The sequence below is a fragment of the Prosopis cineraria genome, unplaced genomic scaffold (genome assembly GCF_029017545.1).
Source record: "Prosopis cineraria cultivar Desert tree isolate PC_DT_omini unplaced genomic scaffold, ASM2901754v1 PC175, whole genome shotgun sequence".
NCBI classification, from domain to species: domain Eukaryota; kingdom Viridiplantae; phylum Streptophyta; class Magnoliopsida; order Fabales; family Fabaceae; genus Prosopis; species Prosopis cineraria.
Window position 1 is genome coordinate 34,180 of NW_026555502.1, and position 10,574 is coordinate 44,753.

Genomic DNA, 10,574 nt, shown 5'->3' on the forward strand with positions numbered 1-10,574 from the left:
AGCAAGCCCAAACTGTTCCACATATACTCCCATGTACTATTCAATTCAATATAACTAACAAAGGTACTGGTTCAATTGTTAAGGATTTGCTCCATAACCTATAAAGTCATAGGTTCAAATTAATTCCTATTAATTGTTATTAATTGTTGATGTTAAAATCTTGTTAATGGATGATCTATAAGTACATCCATTAGTACTCTTTGAATACAGAAACATGCATTGGTCCTATGTTTTTGGTAAGTTCCCAGAACTTAACTCATAAACTTTTGTATGCTAAAAAAATTATTATAGGTTTGACTTTTCTTTGAATGTTTAAGTCACTGTTTAATTTGTTGGATAGGAAATTTAAAAGGAAATAAGTTTAAAAATATATGTTTGGTCTGATAGTAAATTCTAATAGAATCTTAACGTAATTTTTGTTTGGTGAATGTGAATTGAGTATGGACTATGTAAAAGGAAGCAAAAACAAAACAAAAAGACCCTAATGCCCTTGGGGAAGAAAAAGCTCTCTAAGATTCAACGGTATGGTGAATAACACATTAACTCAGTGGCTAGATTGATTCTTAACCCTATACAAGTATAAAGTATAGTTCCATATTCAACCTAGCCCTACATTAATATTATTCCTCTCTCATATCATATTTGTACTCAACATTTCGCAACCAATAAAGATAATGCTAAGCCTGTCGTTAATAATAATAGTCTCACATAACAGGGTTTGAGTTAGTTTAAACAAGAGATGATAATACTGCCGTCCGGTTTCTCAGGATACCGAGATGGAATCAAAAAACGAGAAGTCACAGACACATATTTATTGACCCAAAGGATTGTTCAACCTAATCCTTGAAGAAAAGTATAGCCATACATGGTCTTGCTCCGGCAGGTCCCCGTGCAAGGAGTGCATACAATTTGAGCCCAATTTTGACGACTTCAGACTAGAAAAAAAAAAAAGAAAGAAAGAATAAAACATGAAAGTTACGTTGTAGCTTCCTATGTTTTAGTTTCCCAATGCTTGTTGTTGAAATCCCACAATGGAACTTGAAACGGGGCTACTGTAGTCCAGAAGCTGATAGGATTCTAAATCGTTGAGCATGTTGTGTGGTTCTGATTCATATGCTTTTCTTTCCGTATGCCTCCCTTCCTTCATATGAGGATCCTGTCAATGTAATGCAACTCGTCATCATGATCATGAATCACCCAAAAACTTTCCTTCACAACCCTCACGATGATGAAAGTATTTAAGGTGTAATTTTGAATGGGTGAATTTGGGTTTTAAAATAAATTTCACTTTTAAAACTCTTTTGTTTGGCTGGTATAAAAATTTCAAATTCAAAAACAAAGAAAATAAAGAGACAAGAAACGAAAATGAAAGGAGGACAAGTGGATTATATTAGCTTATAATATTTCAAAACTAGGATATACTATGCGGAATTTGAAATTATAATAAAACATGAATTTATTTGAATTTATTAAATCCAAGTTCTTAAAATTTTATGGATCGTCCAAATAGTATATTCAACTTAATGCAAGCCTAATTTTAAATACCCTAGATTCAAGCCCAGCATAATTGTAATAAACAGTGACTTGAAACACCAAGACTCACGCAACAACATAGATCAGACATAATTATTAGTAATACGCAGTGACAAAACAAAACAAAACAAAAACATCACCATTTGCAAGGCCTCGGTCCATTGAGCACAATATTATGTCAATGACAAGTATTCTTAATTAGAAAAATGAGGAATATCATGTACTTAATTACATTCAACAAAACATGTAGACTAAAAATAAAAGTATATACTTGGAAAAAAAATTAAAGTTTAGAGCTGCCGTTAATTGGGACCAGAAATTGAACAAAATATAATTATATTTACCTCATCAAAATAACGTGCGGGCTTATAAAAAGAATATTCATTCTCATTCATCTCTAAGCCATCACTTGCCGCGTCAATCATCGTTTCCAAGCGAGCTTGCAGATGACGGCTATGGAACCTTAAGAGCTTATTTTCGAGCTCCACTATCTTTTTCTGGTACTCCCACTTCTCAACAACGTTCCAAGATCCTATCTTTAAGCCATTTCGAACCAGCTTCTCACCCTCTTCCATAAGTCTTCTCAGTCTTTTCACCATTTTGACTTTCATGATCAATCTCCTCCAGCACCGGAGCCAGTGATTTCAGGGTAGATCTTAGTTTTTTTATCGTCGTTTTCAGCTGACCAGCGTCGTTTATGATCATGGCGATTCCAGTGTCAGTTTCAAGCACCAACAAGACGAGTTTGTAGATGAGCAAAGCGAAGAAGAAAATGACCAACGCTATTCCAGTCCCGGCAGCATCAAAGACAACATAAAGGTAAACGACAGCGAGGACGAGAAAAGGTATATTGTAAGATCTTGGAACTCCGGCATAAGGTGGAGGAGCTACCACCACCACCACCACGACCGGAGGATTTACTAGTGGAAGGTCTTTGGCTTTGAATCTGATCGGAGAGTTTGTCGACTTTCAAGTGTAGAAGCTTGACCTCCCGAAAAGTGTTCAACAGATTGTGTTTATTGTTGAAGATGATGATGTCGTTGTCGAGCTCCACAAGCTTCTTGTGGTAATATATCTTCTTGATGAAGTCTCGTCGTCGAAAGAGAAGGCACTTGGAAACAAGATTCGAACCCTTTTCCATCACTGACTTTAAGTGATCTACATCACGCTGATCGGATCGCTTCAGCTGGGCGTTGAAGTTTTGTATATCTTTGACCATTGGATCGAGATCTTGGAGAGTTTCATCCAGGTCCTGCAATTTGTTTTTGAAGTCTTTGAGACGGTTCTTGGCATCCTTCACTGTATTCCATAACTCTGAAAACACGGTTCCCAGAGCGGCACCACCAACCAGCTCGCCTACGCCTCCCATGTCTTCCTGCCTTGACAATCACTCTGCGTCGTCGATCGTCGACCAAAACTCAGTTACCTCATCTGGTTTATATGAGTGAGAGAGAGAGAGAGAGAGAGAGGAAGCAAATTGTAATTCAAGAACGACGCTCAACTGAACTCCTTTCGTTACTCAGTGCTCTCGAAATAATAATAATAATTAATCAGTGCCATGCATAGATGTTAATTTTAGTAGAAAAATTATGACTGCTTACATATGAGATATCCAGTATGTACAAAGGCAGATAACGCCGTCTAAAAAAATTTACTTTTTTGAGGACAGAACCAGTTATATTAAAAGATAAACAATTATATATGAACTAAACAGATTCAGCTTCCGTGCTCATCGCCCGACACTCGTTAGGGTGATGAGATTAACCATCTAAATTAAAAATTTTATAAAATACTCGACATAAGTAGTGCCTCAGTTTAGCAGGGATAGAGGGTAGTCTCAGTTTTTTAAGCATATATTTCTAATATTTTATGCGGATTTTCGAGGACCATTTGTGGATATGCATGCCTGGAATTATAATAGTGCAGGAGAGCCAATGGCCTTGTACATTGACGAAAGTTGTGCGAAGTTTCGCAGTCAACGAGAATCTTCCCTCTCAAATTATAAAATATTTTAAAATAAAATTAGGTATATTAATAAAATTTATTAAATATATTTTATAATTTTATTTTTTAAAAATAAAAATATGAACTTTTAAAAATAACTTTTATTTAATACTCAATTTATAAAGGAATATTAAAGAGAGAATATAATGATAAGTATAATATTCTAAAAATATCATTAATAAAATTTTATTTTTTATCAAATTTTTTATATTTTAGAAAACTAAATCTTTTTTAAAAATATTTTATAATTCATTAATTTTGGATTGACGGAGTACTATTTTCATCTCACGTACCCCAAACTACTCTTTTGAAACGTTAACGTAAGCTAAATTTTGAAAGTTCATTTTATTTTAAGGTTAAAATGTATAACATTTTCTTAAATTTTGAAACATTTGCATATAACTCTCCCTCAATTTTAAAAATTTAAAATTAACCCCCTAACCTTTAATTTTATTTTTTAAAGCCCCTACTGTTAAATATATTATTTTTTCCTAAGAGATAAAATGTCATCTAACTAAAAAATGTTAGTAAATAAGATATTATATTGTAGAACTATAACTAATCACTTTCTTATATTTTTTAAATAGTTGAGGCATTGATAGCCAAAAAACAATGTTATTATTACCATATAAAATTTTAAATATTTACTTTTATAGTAGTTTTATCCATTTTCTTATTATCAATGGCGCACAGGTTTCTTGTATTAAAGGATAAATTAATCTAATCTAATAATATTTAAAATTTTAAATATTCTAGCTATGTGAATTACATTAATCTAGCCTAAAAATATAAATAAAAATTTATCCTTAAAAACAATGAAACTATGCACCACTGATGACAAAAAAATGGATAAAACTAATATAAATATAAATATTTAAAATTTTATATAGTGATGATAACATTTTTGACTATCAATGTCTCAACTATTTAAAAAATATAAAAATTTAATTATAAATAGTTTTACAGTATAATATTTTTTAATAATATTTTTTAGTTAAATGATATTTTAACCCTTACGAAAAAAAATAACTAAAAATAGGAGTTTGATAAATAAAATTACAAGTTAATAAAGTTAATTTTAAATGTTTCAATGTTTAAGGGGTCATATACGACTGTCTCAAAAATTGAGATGGTTTTCTGTATTTTAGATTTATTTTAGTGAAAGATAAAGTTAGAATAATTATTTATTTTTAATTTTATCCCTTACTAATTTTTATCTTTTAAATTATTATATAAAATTTATTATAGTTATTAATCTTTAAGAATGACAAAATTGAAGAATTGCATATATTTTAACAATTTTAAGAATATAACTATTATTTTTTAATAAATGTAAGGTTAATTAAATTCGTCTTCTACTACCTTGATATCAAATTGTAAGATAATTTGAAGTGAGATTGCACATTCGTTAAAGCTCAATAACAACATTTTACAAACTTACTCCCTCCAATCTAAAATATAAGCATTTTCTCTCAATTAATTTTAATTTAAAATATAGGCAACTTAACACATGTAAAAAAAATTTTCATTTTTTCTCTTGTATATATATTAACCTAGATATCTGTATAAATATATCTTTCACTCATCATAGAGTGCATTAGTAATTGGGATTATGTATAAAAAAAAAAAGAAACACAATATATACTTTTATGGAAATAAGGACTTTATTGGCACACAAATTTTTCTCAAAAATTCCTTTTATTTTGAATTGGTGGGAGTACATTTTCAAAGCAAAAATATAAATTGTCAATTTTTTTTTCATTTAATATAACTTTAAATCTGTATATTTAATCATTATACTATGATCATTTTAATTCTTTTTCATTTGAAAGATGATATTGAAAAACAGAATTATTAAGACATTACTTTAAACAAATTGCCTTATATTTTGGGAGAACAAAGTACCTTCCCAAATAGGTATTTAATAGACAATAGTATTCCCTCTATTTCAAATTATACGACACTTTTTTAAAAGATTCGGTGTTCCTAAATATAAAACACTTTAAAAATATTAATATTTTATTAAATAAGCTTATTTTAATATTACATTTTCTCTCTTTATTTAATAATTAAGTGTAGATTTAAGGTTATTAAATTAAGGGTTTTTTAAATTTTAAATTTTTATTTTAAAAAATAAAATTATGACACACATTTAATGAGATTCATGAGATTTTAATTAAAAGTATTTTTTAATTTGAAAGGAATATTATATTGTCTTCAAATTTTGTTTGATTGGATGAGATATCCTAGATTCTCGGCAGTTACACGAAAATGAACACCCCCCCCGGGGGGGGGTGGCGCACTCAATTCATGAAATTGGTGCACATGCTTATCCCCAAGCCCTTATCTGATCAGATTAATATTTTTATTAATATACTCTTTTAAATCATTTCCATTTCGACTCTGTTCCATCTTTGTTGATCGTTTATAATATTGAAAGCTTAATTTCAGTGATATACCAACTAAAGGAGAAACGGAGCTAAATGTGCTAGTTTGCAAAGGTTTAAGCTTGGGTCACGTTGCTTCCACAAGTCAACAAGTCAAGGGAAAGAAAAAAAATTATGTAGAGTGATCTCAAAATATATATTTTAGTTTGCTCTGCTTAAAAATCTTCAAATGTTCCCATCATCGCAAAAAGGGGGAGAAAAACATCACTTTCCTCTTAGAAGATTTTACTCATGTCTCTGAAATTTTATGACATCAAATTTTATCTGTGTTATAATCTCATGTAATTAATCATAATTTTTAGATACAGAAAGTTGTTTATACAAAGAGTTTTTTTTTTTTAAATGTTATTATAATTTTACTTTTTATCCAACAAAGATGGGCATTCCAGTCGTCCCATCATCGAAGCTTACATTACTAAGCAAGCTTACATTATCATTTTGATTACCAACACACGTGGCATTAAATATGAATATTTCTCTTATAAAAATTTGAACCTTGATTCATTGCATTGCTAGACTCAAAGTTGGTCTCTCATATCATATGTACACTCAACTTTTTGCAATCAAAGACAAGAAATCACGAAGACATACTAACCCAAAAGATTGTTCAAGTTTATCCTCGAAAAACAAGACGTACAGCCAGACATACCCTTGCTCCAGCAGGTCCACAGTGCAAATGCATACAATTTGAGCCCAATTTTGATCCTGACGAGTTCAGAATTTTAAGAATAAAAATAAAAATAAAACATGAAAGCTGTAGCTCTCTATGTTTTAATTTCCCAATGCTTGTTGTGGAAACCCCTTAATCGAACTTGAAACTGGACTATTGTAGTCTAGAAGTTGATAGAATTCTAAATGATTGAGCATGTTGTGTGATTCTGATTCATACGCTTTTGTTTCCGTATGCCTCCCTTCCTTCATATGAGGATCCTGTCAATGTAATGCAACTCATCATTTTCATGTATCACCCAAAACTTTCCTTTAACAATTAACCACATGATCATGGATTCATGGTGAAATCATGTAAGGTAACGTTTTGTTGGCCAAAAAACAAAAAAGTTTTGGGTTGGTGAATTCGGTTTTAAAAATCTCACATTCAAAACTCTGTTTTTTTTTCCCATCAGCAACTAGTAAAAGATATATCTCATTCAAACCAGTGACAAAAGCCAAAAACAACAAATAGAGTAACAGCAACTAAACCAACAACGACCAAAAAAAATAAAAAAATAAATAAATAAAACCAGCAACAGAAAAAGAACTAAACCAGCAACAGCAAAAAACTAAAACCAGCAGCAACACCTAGTCCTAAGCCTTCGGACACTTCTCCCTAGGATTTTAAAAACAAGGACAATGATTCCTAGCCTTTGAGAAATCATCAGCTAGGATTTTAAACACGGGAGAAAGGAGTTGCAACACCTAGTCCTAATCTTTCGAACACTTCTCCCTAAGAACAACTTGGGCACACCAATCAGCCGCTGCATTATGATTTCTTGGAATCCACTTGAAGCAATGAGAGGCAAGAGCTTTGCCAAGATTGATAAATTCCTGCACTTAAACTAGCCAACCCCATTCTAGGAAAGACATGTCGCCTTTAACGGTTACAATATAATTAGCGGAAGAAAAACAAGTTGAACCAAAACCACTACAGGACCGTCCTCAAACCACCAAAACACCACAGAGTATAATGCAAACATCTCAAAATTAAATGAAGAAGAATCCATCCAACCACCTTTTTCACTCAACTTCTCGTTTGAAACTTCCAAGCATTTCCATATATGACTGTTGTCGACCACTTCTGGTTCATAGATCCTCATTGGCTCTAAGTGTCTACCGTCGCCTCCCAATTTCCTACAAGCACACACCTGTACCTACACATACCAACCCAAAGTTCCAAGCCCTGGTAGAGTCACCACAAAATGTTCTTATAAATCATGGCCAATACTAGGTATATAAGTAGTGATTTCAAATTCAGAGGAAAAACGTATTCCAGCAACTTTACATAAGACATAGTTTGATTTTTTGGAGTAATAGTGAAAAAGTTGACAGATAAGTCATTCTTACTGCTGCTCTACAAGATCGTACATGAGTTTTTCATCTCATATAGCTCCTTGTTCAATTCTTTTGAAGTAATTGGATCCTTTTCCTCGTTTGAGAATCTCCCCCTTCTTCCACTTCGTCCCGTAGAGTAACTTGGATCAATTTAATCATGTTTTCATGTTCCAATTGAACACTTTCCTTTTTTTTATTATTCTCAAAGGAGAAGATTATTCTTTTTACTAAAACATATATGGATCCAATCACGATATTCTAATAAGAACAATAAATCTTTCTCGATCAATCCTTTTGCCCCTCATTCTTCAAGAATCAGAAAGATCCTTTTCAAATAAGTTTAAATTTGTTCATTTCGAATCTCGAATTTTCTACTTCATTTTCATTTACTTATTTTTTTAACTGATTTGGATTTAGTGATTATACTTAATACAAGCACCAAGCACCTGTATGATCTAAGCCATTGAAATCTAGATCAACGATTTAAATAAACTTACTCACTCATTAATCTCAAGTAAAGTATGAATCCAAAATTATTGATTTGAATTTTAATGATTTAGATAGTACAGGCATTCAATACTTGTACTAAGTACAATTATTAAATTCAAATCTCACTTGACCTACTCTCATATTCAAAACTCTCTTTGGATGGTACAAAAATTTAAAATTCAAAGACAATATAATGAAAATAATTTGTTAAGAAACAAAAACTCAACAGAGATATAGAGAGACTGGTATTTCAAATAACTAAAATGTAAGATTTGAAATTATAAAATAAATTATAATAAAATATGGATTTTTGAATTTATCCAAATTCTTAAAACTTCATGAATCCAAATAGTGGATTTAACTTAAATTTAAATCTAATTCTAAATCCATCTGACCAAAGGCAACATAATTGTAGTGAATTGAAGCATCAAGACTCACACTACAATTAGTATGGCCTTTTATCGTAATTATTCGTAATACCATTAGCCTCAGTCCATTGAGCATAATAGTATGTCAATGACAAGTATACTAATTATAAAAATGAGGAGTATCATATATACTTACATTCAACAAACATATATAGATTATATATATAAGTGTGTGCTTGGAAAAAAGTTTAGAGTTGCCGTTAATATGGACAAGAAAATGAAGAAAATTTAATTATATGTACGTCATCAAAATGGCATGCAGGCTTATAAAACAATGATTAAAAAATCGGACAGTCGAACTATTGACTTGTATAAATTTTGGTTCAATCATATCAACATGAAAAAACTATTTGGAAGTTGAGTCGAGTTGGGCCACTTTGGATCGACAGTCAAATTAGAAATCGGGATTAAGTCAAAAACCAAATCTAGCTTTTTAAAAACAAACTGTTAAAAAAATACAATTTTTCTTCTTCTTTTATTTTTTTATCAATTTTTTTGAGAAAATGATCTTTTTTTTAATCATTTCATATTATATTACATCATATAGCTTGTTAAGTCATGATAAACTTAAAATATTTGGTTTTATTTTTAAGTTAAATAATAATTTTATATTTATCACTTATATTTAGATTATTATAAAAATACATATATAATTTTTTTAATTTAATTATTATATCACTGCTTTAAATATTAGTCCAACTTAATTAAACTATGTGAACTTAAACCGTTGACTTTTTTATTTTAACATTGAGAGATTCTGAAAACATTGTTATAAAACGCATATTCATTCTCATTCATCTCTAAGGCATCACTTGCTGAGTCAATCATCGTTTCCAAGCGATCTTGCAAATGACGGCTATGGATCCTTAAAAGCTTATTTTCCAGCTCCACTATCTTCTTCTGGTACTACTCCCACTTCTTAACAACGTTCCAAGATCCTTTCTTTAAGCCCTTGAGGACTAGCTTCTCACCCTCTTCCATCATTCTTTCACCATTTTGACTTCCATGATTAATATTCTTCTCCAGCACTGGAGCAAGTGATTTGATGGTGGCTCTTAGTTTTTTTATTGTCGTTTTCAGCTCACCGGCGGCATGTATGATCATCGCCAAACCTGTTTCCAGCCCAAACAAGACGAGTTTGCAGATGAGCATGGTGAAGCAAAAAATGGCTTCCACTATTCTAGTTCCGGTAACATTAAAGAAAACGCAAAGGATAGATGAGCGTAGGTATGTCAAGTCTTGGAACTCCGGCATAAGGTGGGGGAGCTATCACAGCAGCTCCGGGCCGAGCTTTACGACATATCAGACCGCCGGAACCACTACCGTCAAACTGGAGGATTTATTTATGGAAAATCTTTAGCTTTGAATCTGATCGGAGAGTTTGACTTTCAAGTGTATATAGAAGCTTGACCTCCACAACATTTGTCAACAGTGTGTGTTTATTGTTGAATCTGATGATGTCGTTGTCCAGCTCCGCAATCTTCTTGTGGTAATATATCTTCTTGATGAAGTCTCATCGTCGCAAGAGAAGGCACTTGGAAACCAGATTCCCGCCCTTTTCCATCACTGATTTTTAGCGATTTACATCACGCTGCTCGGATCGCTTCAGCTGGACATTAAAGTT

At 31.5% G+C, this 10,574-nt stretch overlaps 1 protein-coding gene across 1 annotated transcript; it reads right to left on the reverse strand.

Moving 5' to 3' along the window:
• Positions 1-796: 796 nt before the first annotated feature.
• LOC129295708 (protein DA1-related 5-like) lies at positions 797-2,984 on the reverse strand. The gene is made up of 2 exons (XM_054934250.1): positions 1,878-2,984; positions 797-1,156 (listed from the first exon to the last, which is right to left on the reverse strand). Exon 1 carries the CDS (start codon positions 2,900-2,902, stop codon positions 2,336-2,338), a length of 567 nt encoding a protein of 188 aa, XP_054790225.1. The 5' UTR covers positions 2,903-2,984; the 3' UTR covers positions 797-1,156; positions 1,878-2,335.
• Between the last annotated feature and the right edge of the window lie 7,590 nt (positions 2,985-10,574).

Coding starts and splice junctions, on each gene's coding strand:
- LOC129295708 (XM_054934250.1), bottom strand. CDS start 2,902: ATGGGAGGCGTAGGCGAGCTGGTTGGTGGTGCCGCTCTGGGAACCGTG.